Below are 19,223 nucleotides of genomic sequence, written 5' to 3'. Positions count from 1 at the left end.
GATCCATGAGATTAATTATTAACTTAATTTTGCAGAGCAGCTATTAAATATTTAACATGAGAAGATGGTTACCTTAGTAACTATCTTTCCTTTCTTTTGGGAGGAGAAGGTGGTGGTGATTTTTTTTTTCTTTATATATATATTTTTTTATTTTTTAAAAATATGGTAGGTTTTGATGATGATTTAGGGGCAGAAAGGAGTTACTTTGGGAAGGAGCCATGTCTAAGTTCTTAATCTTGTAACATCACTTGGGAGTGAAGGAAATAAGGTGAAAATGAGCATATCGACCCCTGGTTTTCGTAAGATGATCAAATTGTCCTTCAACTTAAACTTAAGCTTAAAAATGCTTGGAAGTCCATAAGGCATGGTGTGTAACTTAGAAATTATGATCTTCAGAGGCAACGTTTAAACTTTTTTACCTTAAGTGTGTGTTTGTGTTTTGTTTTTAACAACTGATAACTGCTATTTGGAACTTAATCCTGAGCATTAACATAATATACAGTGCTTATAAAATTTAACTTAAAGCAGTAGGAATTGTGAGAAGATTAAAGCTGTTAAACTGTGTGAATAAACATAGAAGCCATTCGATTAATAGCTTTTTTCCTGTGGTGAAATATATAATGCTGAGGTAGTGTGAGTGTATGGGGAAATGTAAATGTATTTTTAAGACAAATGTTAAAACAAAACTTTGATCCTATATATAAAAAGAAAATTGCATGTGGGACTAGTAAACTCTTAACTCTTCGAAGCTACCGTTCCACGTTTGTGTTTGATTGGGGTGTGGGGTTTTTTTTCAAAATAGTTTGTTTCCTATTGATATGGTGCTGTCATTTGATTCTGTAGTGAGAGTTTAAATGGAAAGTGTGACTTTAACAGAATACACTTTTGAGCTGAGAACAACTTGTTTAACTGTCTGTTAAGATATCCTTTGACATTCATTCTATTTCACTAAAATAAATGTGGGGGTTTTTAATGGGTATATAGTGTAAAAGTAAATCCTTAACTGGTTATAAAATGGCTAGATTTTAATTCGGACTCTTTTTTTGGTGGGTTGGGGAGTGTGTGTGGGACTCCAAAATGTCAAGAATATTAGTATGCTAAAGAGAAATGAATTGTACCGAAGTTCAGAATGGAAAATATTTAGTCAGATGATTATATTTACAAGTTCATACAAAGGTATAAGAGGATAATAAGGTTTTTTTACGTTTTTGTCTTGATCTGTTGGCTTGGTTACTTTTGATGTAGTGACCTGAGGGTTCTTACTTCCATGTAGCTTTTAGTTTTTCCCTAGTTTGCAAGTGTAGTAGAGCTTCTGTAAAGCGGTCATTTCCATCTTTCAGGAGCCAGATTTTATTGATGATATAGAAGAAAAAACTCCTATTAGCAATGAAGTAGAAATGGAATCAGAGGAGCAGATTGCAGAAAGGAAAAGGAAGATGGTAAGTTGGGAAGCAAGTAGCTGCCTGAAGTCATCACTAAGGCTTAGTGACACCTGCTCTTCCCTTGCTAATTGCTGCCTTTTTGTAGGCTTGTAGCATCTAGGTATATATGAAGTCAGATCCTTAGATGAATCTCAACTTAAAATACAAGGCTTGCTGTTTGAGAGCATTTCATCTAGCTTGATCATTGCTTTCTGACAAACTGCTTATATCTTCAAATGTATGTAATGTTCTGTTGTCTTCAAAAGAGGCATCATAGAAATCATCTAAAGTTTTTTTTTCTTTGCTCTTTAGTATTGCATGTTATTTTTAATGGTCATTTTATAGATGGTATTGAGAGTCAGGTTTTTTACCTAATTATTTTTTTGTGCTCCAACTTACAAAGCCTCAAAAATCCTAGTTTTCAGAGGTTGGTAGAACATTTTTTTGAAAACTGGCATTTAAAAAGATGCTTTTATTGTGGGGCATTCAGGATGTGAGAGTCTTGAAATTAGTAGGTAAAATCTTGGTTAAGTTGCATAATGAAATACTAATATTTGGAACTTCCATTTTATTGTCCTTGCTCATAGAACTTCTGGTAAGTGGAGTTCAAGGTGGCATCAAAGCTGTCAGCAGTTTTGACCTTAAAAAAAAAAAAAAAAAAAGGCGGGAACGGAGTGGGATGGGTCAGTATTTGGGTCAGTATTTCTTACAACTCTCGTCCACAGTAAAACTGATGAGACTTGTGTATTAGACATCAGAAAGCAAAATCTACTCAGAATGTATATTTTAATACAAAGCAGCGTCTCGTCGTACTTCTGCAGAATAATTCTCATCAAACATTGTTGGATGTATTGGTTTTGCTCCAGTGGACATGCTTGCTCTTTTTTTTTTTTTTTTTTTTTTGACGTATTACATTTTAGTCTTACTAAAGCAAAGCTCTCTGTGCAACTTAGAGACAACAGAGTTGCTGTAGTGGTTAGAGATGTCATGATTACTCCAGCTTCCAATATGAGGATTGCAAATTACTGCAAGTTTCCCTTATGTTTACCAAGCAAACAGGGGCAGGTTCAGTGACAAAACAAAATTTAGTTCTTCACTCACTCATATGAGCAATATACTTGTGGGTGGTGGTCTTTCTTTGATATAAACATGTTGTTGCTATCAATGCACTGTTGGGCTACAGACCTTTATTTAAAAAAAAAAAAGTAATAGAAACCCCAAATTCTGCCACCTCTGTATTGTCTGAAGTAGATTTCTTTGTGGATCAAGATGTCTGTGTAGCACTAGGACCTGAATTACAGATAAACAGAAAATACAACTTGTCTGTGTGACCTAGTGTCATCTTATAGTGATTCTTGGATGTTGATTGTATGTTTTGATATAGTTTGTGGCACTTGGAAAATGCAGTCAGAGGGTAATGGAGCTTTCTGTTTCATACATGTATTAGGGTTTCATATCTTTCTGGTCACTAGTGTTTCATTGAGTTTAAATACTGTACATGCAAGTAAGTAGCTCAGAGCTACGTGTTCTTTTTATGCTCTTAGGCCAGTGGTTTACTATATTTTTAGCATATTCCTAAATCCAAAGCAGGACCCTTGTCTTGTTTATTGGGATGGTATGAACGCAAGCCTTTCTTCAGAAGTCTGTAATGATACCAGTCATTGTAACAACTCCTTTTTCTCTGAGCTTTCGCTGAAATTGATCTGCATGTCAACATACACTGAACATGTTCTGAAGTACTTAAAAAGTATTTATTTACATATGTGAAAGATTATGACTGAAACTTGATCATGATTATTATTAAATCCATCAGACAAGAGAAGAACGGAAAATGGAAGCTATCCTGCAAGCTTTTGCCAGACTAGAAAAAAGAGAAAAAAGAAGAGAACAGGCTTTGGAAAGAATCAGCACAGCAAAAACTGAGGTTAAATCAGAATGCAAGGAAGCACAGATTCTCAATGATGCTGAATTTATTCAGGTAGTTGTCTGCAAGTTTTCTTTTAAAGCTGGCTTTTAACATGATGTATTTTATCAGTTTGGATGTTGAGCTGTACTTTGAGATGTATTGAAACGTATCTGACCAAATAGTTCTCTGACATTGTATTAGCTCATGTTTTGTTTGTTGTTTTTTTTTTTAAGAAAATATGTATAGAAATCGTTTATGAAGACTTAGTTACGTTAGTTTACTCAAATGTGCACGCATACCAGCTGTATAGTTTAGTCTCTCTTTGAAGTTCAGGATGAGAGATGTTTACCAGTGCTGACTTGAGCCCTAGGAGTTGGCTTTCCTTAGGCACCTTCAAATTACTTTTGCAGTGGGCTATTCAGGAACAGATTATAATCCTATTTTTTTTTAAGGAAAGGAGTTATTAAGGTGTAGTTTGTTCAGAGTTAGTTCTTGTAGATGATACTTAATGTTTCATAAACAATTTTTTACTCTGTTGCTGAATCCTAGTATGCTTCTTACATTGCAAATACTCTACAGATTCTCAGTTCAGGTTGTTTCCCTGTGTAATATCTGTCAGCATGCTGTTAAGTACCTTTTGTGACACTTAGTAAACTATAAATTGCAAAAAGGATATTGAACTGAAAGGCATCATGATGTAAGCAGCTGATTTCTAGTTTATGGATGAACAAACATGGTATTGGCAATTCTTACACAAATCTCTACTGATCTAACCAGTGACTGGTGTGCGTGAATGCTCTGCCAATGATACATCAGGTGCTCGAGAGGAAAATACAGGGAATCTTTTATTTTGTCTTGAAGAAGGGTAGCGGTACTATCTCTGAAGTATTTTAGTTCTAACAACAAAAATGAGAGAGGTGCTTTTTGGACCTGTAAAAGAAGGGGAACTGACATCTTGTTTTAAGAAAGATGCATAGCTTTGTGTGTGTGGGATCTGTTTACTAGAATTTTATTTTTGTACCAGGAACCAGCAAAAGAAGAAACTGCCACCAAGCCTACCCCAGCCAAAGTTAACAGAGCTAAACAGAGAAAAAGCTTCTCACGCAGTAGAACTCACATTGGACAGCAACGTAGACGACACAGAACTGTCAGCATGTGTTCAGATATCCAGCCGTCTTCTCCTGATGTGGAAGTAACTTCACAACATAATGAAACTGAGAATACTGCACTGGTAGCTGAGCCTGAAACAGAAACTGTTGTTACAGAAATGGTTACTGAAACAGAAGTTCCAGCACTTAATAAATGCCCTACTAAGTATCCTAAAACAAAGAAGGTATGTTTCTTAAGGGATGGGGAGATAGATTCAGCATAGATGTAAAGAATTATAGACTGCTTAATCAATATGCAACTATAGATTTAAAAAAAAAAGTTGACTCATTTGTTTGAAAATCACATAGCCACTCACTGGTGATAAATTAAGAGATCTTAAAAATTATGTGTAATACCTTTTGGTAGAAGTTACTTTGGATTTTGAGAGACTTCCAAAATAAATCTTTCAGAGCAATTTTGGAACAAATGCTTTCCAAGGGAAGTACTATCTAAATGGACTCAAATAATATACATAAGCAAGACAATTTAAAAGGCAAACAAAACAAATGTGCTTTTGCTTCCGTTGTTTATCATACGCTTTAGAAGGTATTTAAAGGTAGCCGACAGACTATCTTGAAGGATATACACAATATTTAAAGACAGTGGGGAGAAAACTTAAACCTGCAAATGTGGGAAAAAAAGCAGTAAAACTTTCAGCTTTGGAATTCTACAGACTGCATTAAAAAGTGACTTTTTTCACCATGCTTTACAAGTTCTGAAAATTTTATTTGGTGGAGGGAAAGGGGGAGGAAGTTGTAAGCTGAAACTTCTTGTTGAATGATGACAATTTTCTGATGGTTTTGTCTTAAACTACCAAACATACTTTTATGGGGTTTTGTAGGGTTTTGTGTGTGTGGTGGTGTTCTGTTTTGTGTTGTTTGGGTTTTTTTGTTTGTTTGTAAGGCACCTGAGTCATCCTCTAACTTTTCTTAATGCATCACTATTAAATTCTTGTCAGAGGGGAGGCTAGAATCTGTTTCCTTCTTCTCATGTTGCATAGTAAAAAAGGAAGGTATTTGAGAGGTCTGAATCTTCCTACACTTTTGCTGTTTCATAGTATTAAGGCAAAATGTCTGTGAAATGTCTCATTGCACTGTACCCAGTGTACCCTAAGTGAAGAGAAAGTCCTGTTTTAAAAATTAAATATAAATAAGTTTGCAAAAGCTGAGCAATTTACATGTAGTATGATAATCTGTGTTAAAGCCTTAATATAATAATAATGTTTAATGTGCTATTTCTGTGTGTCCTGAACTTCGTTGAACCATTGTAAAATTTAGGAAGTTAGTTTGTCTGTTAATAGGAACTAAAATCCCCTGGCACATTTTTTCCAAAACACTGAACTAGTAAGGAAAGAATACCCTTTTTTGACAGGTGTACTTAGGAAACGTGTTGTAATTCAGTATAGCTACAAAAGTGAAGAATGTTCAGGGAGTGTGCATCATGTTGACTGAAGCCCAGTCCTTAATGACAGGGAAACCTGATGAGGAATTTACTGGTTTTTCCGTTAATGTTATGCTATTTTGCTTCAGCTTAGGTGCTCAAGCACAAGTTTAAAATTTGTCTTGGAATTCTGTTATTAAATTCACATAATAAGTACAGTTGATCTGGGCACTTGTATGTTCAGTGAGAATTAAATATGAAATAACTAAATGTTAATTAAAAAAAATAACGCAAACAAAATCACCAAAACTTCGGTAGGTAGAGCAAATCTATATGCATTCCTTCTGTCATCCCTATTATTTTGCTGAAATTGTACTCATTCTTACCCTGGGTATTCTTAAACTTGCAGCCTGGAAACCATCTGTTTTCTGGTTTGTGTAACCATTGACTAGGTAAATAATTAGCCTAAGAAACGTCTGATAAACACGCTCACAAAACATTTCTTTCTCTCTGTTCAGCACTTGGTCAGTGAATGGTTAAGTGAAAAGAGTGATAAAACAGGGAAGCCTGCAGACAGCGTATCAGAAAGGCCTCTGCGCATAACTACTGACCCTGAAGTTCTGGCTACTCAACTGAATTCTTTACCAGGTCTCACTTACAGTCCACATGTATATTCAACTCCAAAGCACTATATTCGTTTTACTTCACCATTCCTTTCAGAAAAGAGGAGGAAAAAAGAACCTGTGGAAAACATAACTGGCTCTTGTAAGAAGGTAATGCTTCCCTTCGTTGTGGTTTCTCATCCCATATTAAGTAAAAGTCCTTATTTGCTAGCATTAATTCAGGCAGAAAAAAACTGGTTGGCCAAACCAATTCTGTGACCTGTTAACGTGTTTTGAAATGTCTCATTAAACTGTTGCATCACTGATCTGAATTTGTTTTATTACAGCGTTGGTTGAAGCAGGCTTTGGAAGAAGAAAATTCCACAATGATTGGTAGATTTAATTCACCATCACAAGAGAGATCTAGAAGTCCAGCCATCAATGGTGAAAATAAAAGTCCTTTATTACTGAATGACAGCTGTTCCTTAACAGGTGAAGAGGCTTTTACTGATAACAGTACTTAAGAGCTGTGTCATAGTAGTTAAATGTGGAGGACTGTGGTTTTCAAAGTGTTGAGTTAATGAAAATTCCAGGCGTATTTGCACTGTTTCCTCATATGTGGTTTGACAGAAATGCTTAGTTGTGTAGTGGTTGGGATTTTTTTCCCCCATTAATGTATAATTGATACTACTAGATAAGTAACCGCCATATCTCATAGTGTTTACAGTCAGCAAAAGGCTAACACTTACTTTACACGCTGTTCTATGTATTCAGAATTCCTGTTTAAATTAAGTGGGCCCGTGTTGCACACAGAGGAAAAGCTGTGTAATCTTTTACGCATAATACAGAATAGGAACGTGCTAAAAACTAAACATGCTTCTGCAAGGATGTGGAGCATATCACATGTCTCCTGTGTATGCTCCTGAACTTGGAATTCCCACTTATTAGCTGAACAGTCTTGAAAATGGATAAAGGTTGGCTTTCCCTTTTATGGAAACTCAATTCTTCCCATCATCCTAGCACAAAAATCGCAGTTACTAATATGTCTGTAGGCTGTTAAAGAGTTCACTCTTCAGGAAGCCTGCCCTTAAGAGATTTTTGGAATCTAAATTTTTTTTTTGGTGCAGTTCTTAATTTTGGTACAGTAATCACAGTTGTTTAAGTACTTTATGTATCTAGATCTCTACTATCTGTTTTCTCATTTTAACACACAGATCTAACCACGCCACTAAAAAAACGAAGGCTGTATCAGCTGTTGGAGTCTGCATTCTCAGAAACCTCCACGCCTACTCCCTCTCCGTATGCCACGCCAACTCATGCCGACATCACTGCCTCCGAGACATCCATGTTTGCTACTCCTCCTAGGGCAAAAACAGAAGATGAAGCTTGTAGAAATGGTTACAAACCCATATATTCGCCAGTTACTCCTGTAACTCCATGTATACATGGAAATACCATGCACTTTGAGGTGAGATTTATAATGAATTTCAGTCTATTCAGAGAATGTGTGTATGCATTCTAGTGTAAATCAGTATTTTTTCTCCTGCTACAAGGGGATGATTTGTGTTTCTCCAGGCTAAAAAAGAAACTGACTTGCAATTTCTTCTTATTTGTTTAGAATATTTCCTCACCTGACAGTTCCCCAGAAATAAAGAGGCGAGCTTACAGTCAAGAGGTAAGGATCTTTGCCAGAAACTGCAGATAGTTTCTTGGTTGCACCTGTATGGCTGCACCATTCCCGGAACATAAAGAGGGACTTCCCTACAGGTTTTATTTGCATATTGCTGTCTATTTCCACTTTACCTTTTTCATTTTCTGTTTTAAACTGGTTTCTCTCTCCTCTTTTCTGCATCACTCAAAACCCCTCATTCCTGTCATAGAAAGGCGTAATTACCGTGATTTATAAATAAGAACAGAAAGACAACACCTGGGCTTTTCAGGCTGTGCTCAGATGTAAATTAACGTTTTTCCTTGTTACCGGCGTCTCTTAATGATTTTTGTTGAGCCTAATTATGCTCAGAGCACGAGAGCAGAGCGGGAAGGTAACAAATGGGTTTAGGCGGGTGAGTGCCGGTGGCAGACCGCCAGGGGGCAGCGTGGCGCTGGAGGGACCCGCTGCCCACCGTGGGGAGCACACGCAACAGCTGGGTGTGGGGAGGTACAAAACATTCAGCAGGTTTTGCCAGTGGGGTCCTTCGCTTCTGGCCAGTCGTGCAAATGAGTGATACAGATACCCTGAGAGTTAAGCATGTATGTGGTTTTTTTGGTTGTTGGTCAAAATCATAACAAATGTTGAAATACACAAAATTTTTCATACAATCGTAGCTGTTGACTGAATTTAACAATTCCTTCTAAACTACAGCAATTGAATTTTAGTGTTTGACTCAAAAAGAGAGGTTTTACTTAGGAGCTTTTGCTTTGTAATACAAATAATTTTAAAAGAATTCATGAAAACCTTGAAACGTGTTGGTTTAGAATAGCAACTTCCAGCCATGGATATGCTGTGGTTTTATGGTTAATGCAGTTTGAAGAAGTAGAAAAGTAATTTTCTGTAACTTAAGAGGTTTTGTTTCCCGTTACAGAATATGGTTTTAAAATTGTCTTAAAATCCTAGCGTCTTAGAAATGCATGCTTTTCTTTTCTTTTTTTCATTTGTGAAATGTTTTGACACCGAGGATCCATTTGATGTTGAATTGAAGCAAGTGCTTTGTAACGTCCTGGCTGGGGACTTGCTTCTGTTAAAGCTCCTCCCCTTCTTCTGCCTGTCATAAACCAGCCTGGCGTTTAAAGTTTATTTTGACTTTGGTTAATGTGCATTTTATTAAAATTATTTCACCTAAAACATGGCAGTAGTAGAAATAAGTGTCTGGCTGTAGAACTGTTTCTTAAAAACAGATAAAGTTGTAGAACTGGAAGGCTTTTAATCCCATTTAGAGGCACAACTGAATGTCAGAATAGTTGCCATTTTGTTGCAGTATGGAAAAATAGCTGACATGCTTTTTCTTCACGCAGGGATACGACAGAGCATCGATACTAGCACTGAATTCTTTCAGAAATTCCAACCTGACAGAAATGGGCCTGCAAGAAATAAAGACTATTGGATATTCCAGCCCAAGGAACAGGACTGATGTCACACGGCAGTGCACTGGAGAAATGGAATCTGTGTCAGACCTCCAGCTGGGACTCGAAGTAATTGAGCAAAGTGCACTGCATAAAAACCTGGAAGCCCCAACACATGATAGGACTGATTCAAACAGCCAATTAGAAACTGCTCATTGTGGACGGGGCACAATTTATTCTTCCTGGGTAAAAAGTCCCGACAGGACAGGTGTAAATTTCTCAATGAATTCTAATTTGAGGGACTTGACCCCTTCACATCAGTTGGAGGTAGGAGGTGGATTCAGAATAAGCGAGTCAAAGTGCCTGATTCAAGACGATGCTAGAGGCATGTTCATGGAAGCATCTGTTTTTTGTACTTCAGAAGATGGAATTGCATCTGGCTTTGGAAGAACTGTCAATAACGACAACTTGATGGATGGAAATTGCACACCCCAGAATCCTCCACAAAAGAAAAAGGTTATAATTTTAAGAATCATTTGGTCTGTCTCACGTAGTCTGCTAATGACATTTCTGTAACAGAAAAATCAGAATATAATAAAAAGCAACCAGATGGCTTATCTTTAGATACTACCATGTAGGAGACATTATCCAGGGGAAATAGTGAAGACCAAAGAGTAAAGCTGCATACACCCATTAGTGAATTTATTTTTTCCAAGTAACAGAAACAAATTCACTTTTGTTTCCTATGAGTCTTAAATGAATTGCTCAATAAATAATTGCTTTTCAGATTTGAAAATGGTTGCTTATGCCACCAAGTATTACAATATTCTATTTTATATAGTAGCATCATAGAGAAGATACACTGTGAACGTTATGAATTACTGCAAGAAATTGCACTAACAGATTTATGATACTGAGACTTTAAAATTCCAGTTTTTATATACTTAAGGTGCCTTGATTTGACTGTTAGAACTGCAAAGAAATGCTTAGTTCCAAGAAATTTTTTTCTTGGCTTAATTTCTTTTTTTTATTGAAAACTGAAAAATAAGCACAATCTAAATTTGCTACTGTGGTGAAACGGTTCTTGTAGGTAAGTTGTATGGTCATGGGTAACTCAAAGCAAAATTGAAAGTTACCTGTGTCACTGTCTTTGGCTGCACTTCGCTGTCAGGTTCGACTTTTTTTGCTCCTCACAGAAAGGGTGGCAGACACAGAAGGCAACAGTCTCGGATGCATCGACTTGCCAGTTCTGTCTCGTAACAAGTGGTAGTTATCTTTCTTGGTTGGAAGGTGTGATTTATTTTTGTTATGGAAGTAATGATCAAGGGGCAGGGCATATTCTCTGCATGTACCCGCGTGCACACTAGGGGTTTGGTTTTTTGGCTCCGTGGCACCCCCCTGTACATGCAGCCTCCCCTGTGCTCTGGGGCATCCTGCCAGGAGCACTTGTGGTTCTTCCTTCCAAAGTTCAAACTTCAAACTGAGATATAACTGAAGCAAGATAATAGGAGTTCTCTTCTCACCTTTCTTTTCTTACCTGGTCCTGACCCTGGGAATTTTATAGATCCCACGCATGTTACTGTAGCACTGCTGTTTTGGCATAGCCAGAAAAAAACACCAAAAAAAAGCCCAAAAGCCAACCAAACAAAAAAAAAAAAACATAAAGGAAGCCAAAATGTGTGTAGCTTCACATTTTTCTTTGTCTGAAAGCTACTTTAATTTATGTTCTAATCGCAGAAAAATCAGAGAAAATTGTCTGTTCCTCTGAAAGAATGGGGTTTTTGGCTTTCCCAGGACACAAAAAATGCAACTTTTTACAGTGTGAAAAGGGGGCTGGGAAAGTCTTACCTAAGGAAAAGGTGAGAATTCAGGAATTTTGTAGGAGAATAATAGAAGCCTTTCCTTAAGATCACAGAAGACGTGAGTGTCCTTATACAGTTGTTAAAGGAAGCTTTTTTTATATTTCGACATTTCTGTGGGCATTTGCTCCTCTATTTTGTCTCAGCATTGTACAAGTTCATCCCATTTCATTATGGTCCTGTATGTAGTGGCCACACTGCATAAATTTAATCCTTTCTTAATCCTTCAGCTTTCTTTAAAGCAATATTCTTCAAGGGATCTCACTTGGAAATAATGTAAATTCAACGCAAGATCAGTTCTTAAACAAAACTTCATTTTATAAAAAATAAGATTCAGTTCTTAACCTAAACTTTATTTTATGAAAATTCAAATACTTATAACTGTTCCTACTGTGATGTAGAAATGAGTCTTTAATGGATAGAACTTTTTGAAAACAGACAGAAAAGCTCTTAGGACTGCAAACAGAGCAGACTGCTTTGGTTTTTCTCTTGGTAGAAATGGGTGTCAGCTTGTATTGAGGACTAAGGCAGTTAAACAGGAATTTTTTTCATTATTGCACTATTGTTTCTTGGTTTGGATGCTGCATGGGTCAGAGTGGGTTGCTGATAACTAGGAGAAAAGATACAAAGACATTAAATAACTAGGAGGAAAGATATAAAGACATTAAATGTCATTCGCATCAAATTAGTTTCCTTACTGAATAAAGTAGGTCTGAAATATTTCAGCTTTCTGCTTCAAATCTTGAAGGATATGTAGTGAAAACATTTCATAATTTATTTTTCTCACTGAAGCTAACTCACTAACATTTAAGCTGTTTTCTATGGAAGCTTCTGGGTACTGATTTTATATGGATATACATATATATATACACATGTATATAAAGTAGATACCACTTTTCCCTTCATGTGTCATCATTTTTGCTAATGAACTTTACTTGGAATTTAGCATTAAAATATGTTCTTAATCAGTCTCTTAGAGTGAAGACACAAATTCAAATAAACTGGGAAAAGAAAGCTAAATTGCAAATTGTGTAGGTTAAGAAAAATGTATGAAAAGCTTAGAGAATCCTTTGATTCATGTAGTAGAGTGAAGCAGAAGAATGGTTGGGTTTTCTTAGGAGGGTGTCAGACTGAGAGCGGGATGTGACAGCTCCTGAAATGAGCTGTACTGGATTAGTGCGCTCTTACTAATGCTGCAGTTCTAGGAAAAACTGCACTGTCTTGTAGCATCAGCCAACAGTGTGACTTCAGCAGCCAGCCTCTTGCCGACCCTGCATCATCCTCTGCTTCTTCCCCGAGGCAAAACCCACACTCCTTCTCTTGGCAGGGCCTTTTCCTTACATCACCCCCACAGTCATCAGTTGCTCAGTACCCTGTAAATTCACTGCAGATACTGTAAAACATCTTCAGTTGATCTATCCCTGTTTTCTTATAGAAGCAGGTGAATTGTGTGTCTTATTGAAATAATACATTTAATCAGAAGTGTCAGGAAACAGGTAAACTTCCCTTCTAATGTTTGGGTTTGTTTTTTTCTCCCTAGGTATCCTTATTAGAATACCGTAAGAGACAACGAGAAGCTAGAAAAAGTGGCTCAAAGACAGAAAACTTCCCCCTGGTTACTGTATCTCCTCATGCTGCTGGTGGAGGAAATACAAGTAATAACAATGGTGCTAATGATGGGTTTAACAACAGCGGTGAGAATGGGGAACAAACGGAGAACGCTGCAAGCCTCCCTGTACCACTGCCAACTGCTGCTTACAGTGCAGCTCCAGAAGACACTGGCAACAACTGCGCAATGAAGGAATCTTCCTCCAGTGAGAAGAATGAACCAGAAGTTCAGTGGTAAGCTGTGAAACTAGAGGACTGATGTGCTGAGGAATTATTTACTTAATTCTAAGATTTCTATTTGAAATCTAGTTTTCATTGATAAAGGTGCAGATTACTGCTTGAAAGGCACCTTTCAGATTAGCAAAGAGCCATCTTACCTAGTTCCTCAGAAAGCTAGCAGAAAACTCATAAAGAATGATGGGAAGTTAGCCATTAGATACTGTTTTACTTATTTTCATTTCTGCTTTGCTTTTTTTATTTTCTATGAGTAAAATAGGCATTGGTTTGAGCAACACAAGTTGCCTAGTTCTGTAGATTATAAAATTGCTTAGGTAAGTACAGTTGTTCCTCTGTAGCAAACGGTGTGGATGAGCAGGGGTGCCTCCTTGCACCATGCCACAAGTTGGGCTGTCTGTGCCCATGCCAGGTGTGGGGCCAAGGGGGCAGCAGGAGGATGAGGAGGGTGCTGTGACAGCCCAAATTTGAGTCTGATTCTCAGCGTGACCGTGGCTCTGCACCTGGCTCCTTTGATCTCCACTGCTTTGTCGGAGTGCTGAGGAGAGTATTTTTTACCTTAAAACTTTTCCAAGCATACTGTAGGGAAGAGGCATGAAACAGGAGAATAATCTGTATTGATTAGCAAAAGCTTCTGGAAGACTTTAGGAAGTCTGTTTTTCGGCGACTTGCTGGAATGTGTTTGTGGCGTTTGCTGTGAAGGCTTAAGTGCGATGTGCAGAGCTGCACGCAGGCTGCTGAACGGTCCTTCTGCTCAGGCAGAGATACTTGCATCGTTGTTTATGATCGTTAAATGGTTCTCCTGTGGACAGACCATATGCTCTGTTGGATGCCATACCAGATACTCCCAACAACCAAAACCTGGGGAGAGATAGTGTGAAGGGGGGATAAGATAGAACGGCTCCAGTCTGCGTAATCATTGCACGTTTTCCAGTACATTTTTGGTTACTGTCTCCAAATTGTTAATTAGCACAAAATAAACCTGCAGATGATCTTTGTGCTGTGGTGAAGGCCTAACAGTGTTGGGGTTGAATGGGGGCTGAGGAGCTGAATATCCTGCTCAGATGCTCCAGCTATTCTAGAATAGAAGGATTTTGTAGAGCCACTTGAAGGGAGAACATGAGTGCAGACTTCAGAATTTCACAGAAAAGGGGCTGTAAGTTTACTATGCAGAAAGTAGTGTACTATAGTGTAAGCGAAGAACATGGAAAACGGACAAAACAAGGAAGAACTTATTAGTAAGTTTTTGCAGTAATCCTGCAGAAAGCACCAAAATTTATTTTAGTACAACAGTTTTGTAAAGTAATGGTGTATGTTCTTGCCTGAAGGAAAAACTGGGTTTTGTAGATTCGTTCTTCTTGATCAATTGTGATTGGTAGATGTAATTGATTATAAGACACAAGATAGTGGGTATGAAATGACAGACCTGTCTGGCAAGTTAAATGTAGAATCTTAAACAGAGATATATGTCTAGTTGTGGAGTATTTATGATTGTGGATCCACTATTAAAGAGCAAATTCTTTTTTTTTTTTTTTTTTAAAAAAAAGATACTATTTCTAGCTTTGGAAGAAGAGTTTTCTACAAATGGAGAATATGAAGCTGTACCTGCAACCTTTATTTTTTTCAAGTGTAGTTTTTGACTTGTCAGTTGTTTAGAAAAATCAAAAACCCCACAGATACACAGATGTTGTTTCCATATTAAGAGGAGTTGTTAATTCTTAGAGTGTAACAAGGCTGTAGGAAATCTGTATATTTAAAGCAGAAGAAAACAGACACAAAATAACAAATGGCATTCCTTATGTATAGCCAGTTATTTGGCTCTCACATGCAATCAGCATTGTCAGCTTTATCTGACCCAGCGTTTGCACGTATGTTTCCTAAGTTGGGTCAGTGGGAGTACATCCTCTTACTTGCAAACCGTGCTGCTCTCTTCCAGGACTGCATCAACCTCTGTGGAACAAGTGAGAGAACGAAGTTATCAGCGAGCTTTACTTCTCAGTGATCATAGGAAAGACAAGGACAGTGGTAAGTTGCTTTATCACATGGAAGGCAGATACATCTAACCAGTTCCCCCATGGCAGTCTGTAATCGTTCTAATACTGTGTTTGGGTCTGCTTCATCTGTAGGGGGAGAATCACCCTGTAGCCCATGCTCACCGTCTCATGTTCAGTCTCCACCTTCATCTCATTCAAATCTCATTTCCCAGTTGCAGCTTAAGGTCCCTTCTTTCACTGAATTTATGGAAGGTCAGTAAGCAGATGACCTCATATGACACTTGACATATTGAATAGTCACTTACAACAACTTTATATTTGACTTTTAAAAGAGCCATTTAAGTGCTTAGTGATCTCTGCAAGACTCGATTTTCCCACTTTTATCTATATCTCTGCTTTATGTCTATAGAGCCTGATCCTGAAAATCCAGAGCCTACTTCTGAGTGTCCGTCCCCAGATAGTTCACAAAAGACTTGCAAGAGTCCTTCAAAAGCAAGCAAGGTAATGCTCAGTGTATGCAGGCACATGTGGGTTCGTGCATGTTGTAGAATGTACGTACATCTGATTTATCTAAAAAAGTGTTGATCTCACAATTTACTTCTTAAATCAACATTTATATACATAACCTTTCTGTGCAATAATTTATCATAGGTAAACATTTGTGAGAGTATTTGTGGTAGTCCATACATGCTGAAAATTTGGGTTGTGTTCTGTTCTTTCAGTAGCTATGCCTGTTTACGTATGATCTTGCATTCTGTGGACACAGAAGAGATTGTATCAGTGGATTCAGTATCACTGCAGTTGTGCTGGTTGAATGCTGAAGAACAGGCGGGTGGAATTGACAGTAGTAATGTGATTTACATACTTCTGAACAAGAGTTTGCTCTTGCTGTGTCAGGGCTTGGCCCTGTTGATCAGGCACTGATACAGAGAAGGATGATGAGTAGCTGCTTGTACAGTATTAAGTGAAGTAATCCAGGTTGTAATGTTTAGTATGCTTGCTTGAACACTACGCCAGTTTAAAAGTGTTAAATCACTCTAAAAATAGCTTTATTTTTGTAAATGATCTTGTCTGGAATTATTTCTTTTAGACCTAGAAAACTAAAACTTGAACAGATCTGATTTGGACCTGATGGGTCATATTTCTGTTACTGCTTTACGCTTGCTAGTCTTTGGCTCTCAAGAATGATCGATGTGTACTTGCTAAAAATAGTCTTGGCAAGCGTGGGCTTTGTACTTTCGCTGGTTTTCTTATATCAAATATATATCCTGTGCCTCAACACTTCTTTTCATCATCAGCAGAGAGAATAATATTCTGAGGAGTTCTTTTTAGCTTAGTGCATGCATAGTTTGATATTTCAAATGTTTTGCACTGACTTGCTTTGTTTTCCTTCTAGCCCTCTTCACCGAGTCCTGTAGTTTCAACGCAGTCACTTGGGAAAACACCCACAAAACCAGATTCGCACTGGGAAACTGCAGCTAATGCGCCTGAGGCCGAATGTGCGAATCATCCAAAATCCGAGCTGCAACAAAAACAGCTGACAAATAACGTCCAAGCACTTTCAAAAAATCAGCCATCTCAGTCGCATCTGCGCAGTTCTGCTGAGCAACTTCCTCACTCACAGAAGTTGCCCTCTGCACCTTTGAAGCTGCATTGCCCCCCTTCTCCTCACGTAGAAAATACTCCCAAGCCTTCGACCCCTCACGCGCCCGTGCAGCATGGTTACCTTTCACCAAAGCCTCCCTCGCAGCAGCTGGGATCTCCCTACAGACCTCATCACCCACAGTCACCTCAAGTCGGAACACCCCAGAGGGAAACACACCGAAACTTCTATCCGGCAGCACCGACCCTTCAGCCCAGTAACCAGCAGCAGGCGAGCGGACCCCACTTTACTCAGACGTCTTCAGGACAATCTTCAGCTTCTTACAGCCAGTTTAACCAACAAAATTTGAACAGCAGTGCCCCACCTCCCCCACCCCCCCCACCCCCTTCTTCTACTTACTATCAAAACCAGCAGCCCTCTGGAAACTTTCAGAGTTACGCTCAGCTGAAGGGCAGCATCCCCCAACAGACTGTGTTTTCATCTGGACCAAATCAAGCACTTCCTGGCACTGCGGGTCAGCAAACGGTGCCGGGACACCACGTAACTGCGGGCCATTTTTTGCCCTCTCAGAACCCCAGTATTCATCACCAGGCGTCGGCGTCTGCTGCTCCTCCTCCTCCTCCACCACCACCTGCTCCGGGACCTCACCTTGTACAGCAGCAAAGTACTCATCAGCAGCACTGTGTAGCACACGTTGTCGGTCCGGTTCACGCCGTGGCAGTAGCTCCTGGATCGCACATTCATTCTCAAGCTGCTGGTCACCATTTGCCGCCACCGCCCCCACCACCAGGTCCTCTCCCCCACCACCAACCTCCCCATCCTTCAACTGGACACCAAGGTTTGCAAGCACAACACCAGCATGTTGTAAACTCTGCACCTCCTCCCCCTCCGCCCCCACCCTCCAACGTTATAGGCTCGGGGCATCACCCAGCATCAGCACAAGGGTTACACCACCCATCTCATCAAGGACCCCCCCACTTTCCTTCAAATGCTCACACGAGTGTCTCCTCCTATTCCTCACAAGCCCCCCACCACACAACATTAGGACCTGGGCCTCAACATCAGCCTGCTGGAACAGGACCTCATTGCCCGCTCCCCGGTCAGGGTCCTCACATCCAACCTCAAGGACCAAACAGCATCGCCACCCCCACCGCTTCGGGGTTCTGCCCGCACCCCGGCCCCGTGTCCCTGCCCCACGCCGTGCAGGGGCCGCAGCAGGCGTCGCCGGTGCCGGGACAGATCCCCATTCACAGAGCACAGGTGCCGCCCACTTTTCAGAACAATTACCATGGGTCAGGGTGGCATTGACAAGGATCCCTTTAATTCTCAACATTTTTAAAGTGTTCTGTAATATAAACTGTATATATTTCATATGTACCTATTCCAGGTACTTTTTAAAGCTTGTACATGATACTTTGTATAAAAGCAAACACCAGTGCTCTTTCATTGTATTCTTTCCATTTTTTGCTTTTTAAAATTCCTGAAAATGTGCTGTTAAGCCAGTATTAGGTATTTCTTTTTATTTTGTAAGTGAACATTCCAGCTGTTTTTTCTGGCAGTAGGTTTGATGCTGCATAATCTTTAAAATTTTATTGTTGCAGTTAAATTCATTTAGTGAATGTTTTCTATATTACTTTTATACATGTGTAATTAAATAAGTACAACACAGGCTAAGTGATGGCACTAACAGTTTTTTTTTCCCATTCTCTCCTGTCAACAGTTCTTTGTGTGCATAGAGATAGAAAACAATGCAATACAAATTTTTTATAGTTTTGGTGTGGACATGGCTTTTTGTTTCATCAGTTATTTGCAGAAAATGTAATTTAATGTATAGACTGTTTCTAATGTCTCAGACGAGTGCTGTAAATATTGTATTTCTTTTGCTTGTAAAATTGCTTAAAGCTGCTTTCATTTGATATAGTATTGTATATAATAAGTCTCTTTTGCAAAAAAAAAGGAAAGTGTGATCTTTGTGAAAGTAGTACAGTATATGATCTTTAATTTTTTTTTTTAATATACTGTCACATTGCAGCACTGGTTGGGCATTTTAATTCATGTTAATAAATCACAATTATGTCAGTTTTAACTGCTTGTCCTGAAAGGGTGGTGTGTGTTCAGGGAGCTGGCCTCACATCTGTAAAACGAACACCCCCTTGCAGTCACTGTGAGGCTGTTCCCTGCAGTTCCAGCCGTGGCTTTGCTGCTGTAGCATGGACAGAGGTGGAACTGGCTGTGGGAGGGGGGTTGTGTCCCCTGGTGAGTCTGGAGGGAGGAGAAATCATTCCAAACACAGCAGGGGCTGATGGGTTAATCAGTGTTTGCACTGACAACAGTACCACCTGCAGACTGCACCACAGTCCTGTTTGCCTCCTCTGCTGGGTGCTGAGGATCTCCTGTGGGTGCAGTT

The 19,223-nt window shown here is 39.0% G+C and overlaps 1 protein-coding gene across 4 annotated transcripts in view; it reads left to right on the top strand.

Annotated features, from left to right (window-relative positions):
* Positions 1-18,902, top strand: part of KMT2E (lysine methyltransferase 2E (inactive)) — a 65,685-nt gene extending 46,783 nt beyond the window's left edge. For 3 of the 4 annotated variants that reach the window (XM_071803439.1, XM_065838062.2, XM_071803441.1), the window contains 13 exons: positions 1,341-1,439; positions 3,235-3,399; positions 4,352-4,660; positions 6,375-6,629; positions 6,806-6,950; positions 7,673-7,926; positions 8,077-8,133; positions 9,471-10,034; positions 12,918-13,219; positions 15,156-15,244; positions 15,346-15,465; positions 15,623-15,714; positions 16,610-18,902. In XM_071803439.1, coding sequence (XP_071659540.1) covers positions 1,341-1,439; positions 3,235-3,399; positions 4,352-4,660; positions 6,375-6,629; positions 6,806-6,950; positions 7,673-7,926; positions 8,077-8,133; positions 9,471-10,034; positions 12,918-13,219; positions 15,156-15,244; positions 15,346-15,465; positions 15,623-15,714; positions 16,610-18,124 — 3,966 coding nt within the window. In that variant the 3' untranslated portion in view covers positions 18,125-18,902. The remainder of the gene's footprint in view (positions 1-1,340; positions 1,440-3,234; positions 3,400-4,351; positions 4,661-6,374; positions 6,630-6,805; positions 6,951-7,672; positions 7,927-8,076; positions 8,134-9,470; positions 10,035-12,917; positions 13,220-15,155; positions 15,245-15,345; positions 15,466-15,622; positions 15,715-16,609) is intronic. The other variant, XM_071803440.1, reaches the window with a different exon arrangement.
* Positions 18,903-19,223: the final 321 nt, after the last annotated feature.

This window comes from Patagioenas fasciata, chromosome 1 (genome assembly GCF_037038585.1).
Source record: "Patagioenas fasciata isolate bPatFas1 chromosome 1, bPatFas1.hap1, whole genome shotgun sequence".
In the NCBI taxonomy this organism is placed as follows: domain Eukaryota; kingdom Metazoa; phylum Chordata; class Aves; order Columbiformes; family Columbidae; genus Patagioenas; species Patagioenas fasciata.
Note: the sequence above shows the minus strand (reverse complement) of the source record. Positions and strands in the feature narration are given on the sequence as shown.